The sequence below is a fragment of the Gymnodraco acuticeps genome, unplaced genomic scaffold, assembly GCF_902827175.1.
Source record: "Gymnodraco acuticeps unplaced genomic scaffold, fGymAcu1.1, whole genome shotgun sequence".
NCBI classification, from domain to species: Eukaryota; Metazoa; Chordata; class Actinopteri; order Perciformes; family Bathydraconidae; genus Gymnodraco; species Gymnodraco acuticeps.
Genome location: NW_022992250.1, coordinates 3,874,668 through 3,881,442, shown reverse-complemented (window position 1 = coordinate 3,881,442; position 6,775 = coordinate 3,874,668). Strand labels below are relative to the sequence as shown.

The following is a 6,775-nucleotide window of genomic DNA, read 5'->3' as shown; positions in this document are numbered from 1 at the left end:
CAGTAAAGTCACTCTATAATTCCTGCACATTGTAAGTATTACGCATCTTACAACTTAGAAACTATGAGCTGTTTTAAAATGCAGATGTACTGTATGGAATGAATTATACAGAGAGAAGAGCTTGAAGTATCCATTTGAGATAGAGGCGAAGCAACCACTATGAATAATTCCCAGAGCCACTGCTGTTAATTGTCAAGCAAATGCCAGATAGTAAGGGAGTGTGCAAAAATAGATACTGAGATAGTTGTTTCCCTAAGAATCCATTTCCTTCTCTTTTTTTTCAAGAAATGCCAACACCCCACAGTACTAATATAAATGTATATTTTTTTAACTGAGTGCATTCACTTTGAAAGTTATCACAATTTAGATGACAGGACTTCGAGGACAAAGCTTTTGCCGTGCCATGCAGAATTCTGAAATATAAATCATTACCATTACCAAGTGATTATGTCCCAATAATAGGTTTTCATTATTTCTTTGTGTACATCATAGCCACTATCTCCGTTTTTTAATTATTAGGAGAGGTTGGCTCACTTCTGTTTGGGCCCATTACAAAAAAATGAATCCAAGAAAAAAAAACGATTCTGTCTAAATTTAGGAAGTATTTAATCTGAAGTCAACCAGCATCTTTCCCTTATATCTCATGCCTCTTACCTCACCAGCATGAATTTAGGGATTATTTATAATTTAGTGTATTTTTATTTTCGATGACTACACATTTTGACATTGCAGGAATGTGAAGCAAGTGTCATCGTGTAATGTGACCTAACTATCCTCCATACTGTCAGCACTACATGTAAGCAGAGACAGCAGAGGTACTGGCACTCTGTACGACTTCTTCCGGAAAGTGAAGTCATCCTCTTTGTGTTTTATAAATGTTTATATTATTTTTCCCAACGGTGTCTCCAGAAGGAATCCACTATAAGAGAATGTATCAATGCTCAGTCAGTTATTATGGGCCTGATCATTTCCAGGCTCTGGTTGGGTCCCATGGCCCGGACACTTGCGTCACTCTGTCTCGTTCTCTCTCTGTTCTTGAGCGGTAATTTTAGTCCTGACGTTGGACTGTTAAAATATGTCCTCTGACGTTGCAAAATGGGTGGTGAGTTGAGGAGAGGGATAGGGTACTTGTACAGGCATACATTCTTAATCCTCTGTAGCCACTTCTCTGGGGGAAGGAAGAGGAAGAACGTTTGGCACAAAAGGCAATAAGAAAAAGAGGAAAAGAAAAGGACATGCTGGCTCATCAGGGACACTGTAACAGGACTTTCTCACAGGTAAGAGACTCACTCATTGGATTAAAGGAGTTTTGGTATGTGTGGAAATCTGATTGGCTTGCTATCATCTCTGCTTATCCTATTATACATATTGATATTTGATTTCAAAAGGAAAGCAAGTTGGTACTAATTCTACTTTGTGTATAAGTTTGTGCATGATAAAGGGTTTTCCTCATAAGAAAATACATATTTTCTCTCTTAACTGTGGTGCTATCTATGTATCTAGATTGTTTTGTGAGTTGTCGAGTGCTGAATATATCGACAGAGAAAGATGTTTGCCTTCTCTTGAATATAACAGAGCCATATGGCCCTTGGCATGTGGTGCTCATAGTTGTACAAAAACCCCTTTGGAAGCATCAATGGCAATATATCTTTCTCAAGATCAAGATAATCAACAGACCATGTTGTGAATAGTTTAATGTAGGAACTACTTTCTTTCTACCAACCAAACTACACCCGCAAATCAAATCAGTGCTCAAAAGAAAGCATCTACTCACAAAGTACATCCTCCTACGTTAGCTAGCTCAGGTAAGCTACGGAGAGACTCTCATCCAGGAGCAGATGCAGGCTTCCTTCAGCACAATCAAACGCTTGGCAGGTGGAGTTAGTTTTAAAAGAAAAATAAGTTCCTACATACAATTCTTAACAATATGGTCTGTGGAATATATTGATCATGAGTAGTGCAAAAAATAAATAGCTGATGAGCTTTTCAAATTGTATTTCATGCAATTTAGGCACCACTACAGGTAGGGAAAACTGAGTATTTTTAATTTTGGGGTGAACTGACACTTTAAGGTTTCAAACGTTGCAGTTGTTCAGCATCCATAAACATGACATTTAATGGCACTATTCATTAAACAACAACATTTCATTCGCAGCAATTCTGAGTTTGAGGGGGTGATCGTTAGGTTAAAGGAGAGCAATCTTCCCCCAACTCAAACACACACACAGGTTCAATCTATCCTCCCACGTGTCCGCACACTGACTCGGTCACCGGTTGGACGTTTGACGTCATTCCCACCAGCAGCTCTGTCCGAAGGTCCCTGAGGACACATGACTTTCTTCTCGGGTCCTGCCTGTGAGTGGGTAGGCCTCACATTCCTCTTGTGGCTTTACACTGCTCTGTCTTTTCACTTTCCTTCTCCCTCTCTCCCTCTCTTCTTCCTCCCTCTGTTCCTCATGCCTGTCTCAGACATTCCAGATGTGGGTTAGCCTGGCTCTATCGCAGTTATTCCCTACCTCTGGCAACAAACTATAACATCGACCACGAGTTGTGTCCTTCACTGCTTCCCTGTTTTCCATTTGACAAGACATTATGACAGCCCCTGCTGCTCTGGGATCTCAACCCTTCAGGAATTGAGATAACACTAATAGTGCGGTTTAAATACGGCTTGATTGTTTTTTGGATAAGCTTTTGAGAAGGCAGACAGGCAAGGCTGGCTGGATTCCTGTTCCTCAAGTGGAAATATCTCAAATATTTGACTACTGAAGATTTATAGAAGGAAAGTAGCTATTGTGTTTACTTGCATATCCTTGATAAACTATTGCTGGCACTTACAACATCTCCAGCAGGTAGTAAAAGTTACTGGAACATTTTCCTGCACTTTGCTGTGTCCACGTGTCCTTTGTTTGTTGTCTGGCCTTGCACTGATATTAGTTGAAAGTTACATCATTGCCATCTGGAAATGATTTTACAAAAAAAAAAACCGAAGTGATGTTCAGTCAGGAAACATGTTCGAACATGTAGCGGTTCTACCTGGCATGCATCCAGATCTCATCACTTCATGAAAAAAAGAGTGCCTTATAAGGTTGGCAGAGAGAAACAGACACAGATAGAGGGAGAAAGTGGTAGAGAGAGAAAGTGGTAGCGGGAGGCAAGCATTTCCCGTAGTTACATCATGAAGGTGGCGTTGTACTCCTCCTGTTTTCTCTCCTGTCTCAGACCGAGTTCAGGTAACATGAACAGTGAGGTTGATGGATCTTCTCTGTCGTTGCAGACTCAGGGACATCACTCTGCTTCGTCCAAACCTCAGAATCTCTTAATGATGTCTGAGGGAAACGTCACAGTGCTGCCTTTTGGACCTGTGTCTCTAGACCTGTCCAAGCAGGAGCAGCGGACACTGACCAGACTGTACAGCCAGAACGGAGGCTATCACCTGAGGATTTTACCTGATGGATCTGTGAGCGGTGGCAGGCAGGAAAACGACCCCTATGGTGAGGCAGGAATCTTTTGCATCTATTTTGGATGTGTAAAAGCTTTCCTCTATATCTTTTAGATTGCTCCTGATTGAGACACATCAACCAATCAGCAGCAATCTAAAAGATATAGAGGAAAGCTTTTTAACTTTAACTTTATAGAACAGATACAAATTAATATATTCTGTACATGACTCTCAAACCCTTTAGTTTAAAGTTGTATCTTTCCTAATGATTACAAGTTGTTATAGTTGTATATATAATGATTAACAAAATAGAAAAGGCAACGGTACTCGATTTGTAGTGGAAGATTATACAGGCTCGATTTAAAAATGACCTGCACTAACTGGTAAAGTCCTCTTGAGCAAGTATTTAATCGCAGTACTTCTGGTTAAGCTACTCAGGAATCTGTAGACACAAGTATTTACCCTGTGTACACATTCAGAATACTGGCCCTGTGTTCCCATTGCAAATATTTATTTCAGGATGAAAATGTTACAATGTGTCAAAGTAAGTTTATCTTCAACTTGTCATATTTCTGTGTTGCAGACGTGCTGAGGCTGAAGGCTGTGAGCGTGGGAGTTGTGGTTATCAAGGGAGAGATTACAGGAAGGTACCTGGCTATGAACAAAAACGGACACCTCTACGGATCAGTGAGTTTTTACATTTTGAAGTTTGTCACAAAAAAAATACTACCGTTAAAAAGAACACTTAATTTCAATGTGTTCAAATCATAACACATACTCTTGTCAGTTTAAGATTATACTCACAAATTACCGAAAATGTTATACTCACCTTGGTGTGTTATTTCCCCCAAATGCAAAACACTGGAAAATCCCAGGGTGACTAAAGCATTTCTTAGGTCATATAAATCACTGGGAGCAATAATGTATTACTGGTACAGATGACTAACATAAGATATTAAAGTACTACAGATTTTATCATGTAGGTTTCTATTATTCAGCACATTAAATTATGTTTTCCTAAAATATCTTACTGTGTTTAAACGGTGTATATTTGTACACCCTTCAATATGAATTTACAGGAAGAATTAGAAGACTTGTAATAAATCTAAATGTCTTCTGTTCTTCTCTTTTCTCCCCCCTCTTTATTGGCTTGTCTCAGCAAGCACTGAATGATGAGTGTTACTTCCTAGAGAAGTATGAAGAAAACAACTACAACACATATTGCTCTCAGAAGTACAACTGGTATGTCGGGCTGAAGAGGAACGGCCAACCTAAAGCAGGACCGGACACCCACCAGGGTCAGAAGGCCATCTTCTTCCTGCCAAGGCCTGCGGGTAACATGTAAAGCAAGACGGCACCAGGAACCACGGACACGCTCACTGAAGTCTTTAAATACACATTTTGCACTGGGCAAAGTATCCCATTTTAAGGTCACTTAAAATCAGTACAATAGAGCAGTACAGCCTGAGGCCAACACATAATGCTGTTTAACAGTTAGTTCAAGCTCTACTTCCATGTTAATAACCTACATGTTTGTTCATTCCTCTTGTTTATGCAGGGAATATAAGGTTCCAGTTCATGTAAGGAGCTTATACTTTTAATTGTTTTTACATTGCAGCGATATGAGCTGTATATATACATATCCAGAATAATTTCTGCCTATAAGAACATACACCCTCTCTCCCAAATGTGTGCTAAATCAGTGCATGTCAGCCGTGATAAATGTGTGTTCACTTTGAACCTCGGTATGAAATACCACTGCGGGAAGATAGCAACGGGCTGCTTTTACACAGAAATAGTTTTACAATGTATCACGTCTGGTACGAAGTAAACCAACATGGCAGTAAACATAAAAGAGCCGACCATCTGGCGTTGAATTCAAACTGAGGAAAACAAAGTCTAAACTGAATAAAATAATAATAGTATTATAAATATTCAGTAGAGTGGATGTTTGCTGACTTTTGAATGACTAAAAGTCCTAATAGTAACCAATTGTATATTGCTGAAGCCTGTTTTATGACAGCTTTTGTAATAACTTATGTACTATTTGGAAAGTCAGAAATTGTAACAGGTCATATGAAAAGCACCTATTATGTTAATGAAAGGGTTAGCCATGCCAACAAGTCTTCAAAATCTGTATCCGTCCCACAGAGGGAACATTTACAAGGCTGTTTCAGTTATCAGCAGAGTTATTTTTGAGTTGTATGTTCCTGAAAAAGTGGCACAAAAAGAAGAATGTTATATTGTATAAGGCAGAAAGGGACCAAATATTGTCCATTCTGTTCTGGACTAGAAAAGTCACATTGTTTCTTTTCACTGAGCAAAATAGCTCATCTATACAGTCGAACCATTATTTACGCAAGCACCTTTCTATATACCCATAATACTGTGACGTTATACTAGGTAAAATTACTCATGTGAATATTTATTTATAAATGATATTGCTAATACAATTTAATTTTGCTGAGCATCGTAACAAACATTTTTGAAATATACATAGTGACGTAGCAAAAGTTTATGTGACTTTTACAAAGTAATACATATTGTATTCAATGAACTTAAATAAGGAAATTACATGATAATGCATAAAATAAATAGTATGTATGTAACTAGGATAGATTTTCTGCTTAGAAGGTAGACAAGTGAATAAAAGTGTACAGAAATATCTTTAAAGGAACATGTTGTATGCTTTGTCCAATACACCTGTTGCTAATAAGCTTGCTGTATGTGTGTCTCTGTTTCTGGCATTACATGTGAACATCTGTGTTTTTATTAATAACAATGTAACTATTACAGGTGTTTACCAGAGACACAGTCCACCTCACGACACAAACACTAGAAATTATCATGTTTGGCCACAAGATGGTAGCATTGCTTGAGGTTCAGTGGTGTTTCGCAAAGGCTGGCAGAGAGAGAGCTATTATGTTTATTATCTTTACACACATGGGTCTGGCTACATCCTAGTAAAACTAAATCATGAATGGAAAAAGAGTTTATCTAAAAAAAAAAAACATAGATGTTGCCAATAGCAGGTGTTTATTCAGCTGTAGGTAATGTATAGTTTATACATTAACATGTACACTTTCAATGAAAACATCTGAAAATGAATTATTAAGAAATGTTACATTATTATAGGTGAAAAAAAATCTGCATGCATAGTTGATCTTTCATAAATAAGTTAAGTAAGTTATTTTTTGAAACCTTTCTTTGCTGAATGTATGTTTCTACGACAGAAAGTCATTTTAATTCAACAAAAACAATGCGTTAAATGAATAAATGTGTATTATGCAAGACCTCCATTCACCCCGATCAAGTATTTTCACCACATTTTTGGAA

The 6,775-nt window shown here is 38.1% G+C and overlaps 1 protein-coding gene across 3 annotated transcripts; it reads left to right on the top strand.

The window, feature by feature from the left end:
* Nucleotides 1–1,164: 1,164 nt before the first annotated feature.
* Nucleotides 1,165–6,155, top strand: LOC117540091 (putative fibroblast growth factor 1). Of its 3 annotated transcripts, none has more exons than XM_034206565.1 (4): nucleotides 1,165–1,277; nucleotides 3,275–3,491; nucleotides 4,023–4,126; nucleotides 4,599–6,155. In XM_034206565.1, exons 1-4 carry the CDS (start codon nucleotides 1,236–1,238, stop codon nucleotides 4,782–4,784), a joined length of 549 nt encoding a protein of 182 aa, XP_034062456.1. In that variant the 5' UTR covers nucleotides 1,165–1,235; the 3' UTR covers nucleotides 4,785–6,155. The 3 variants fall into 3 exon arrangements, with proteins under 3 accessions (XP_034062456.1, XP_034062457.1, XP_034062455.1); XM_034206566.1 differs by lacking the exon at nucleotides 1,165–1,277 and adding an exon at nucleotides 3,080–3,181; XM_034206564.1 differs by lacking the exon at nucleotides 1,165–1,277 and having other exon boundaries at nucleotides 3,176–3,491.
* The last annotated feature ends 620 nt before the right edge of the window (nucleotides 6,156–6,775 follow it).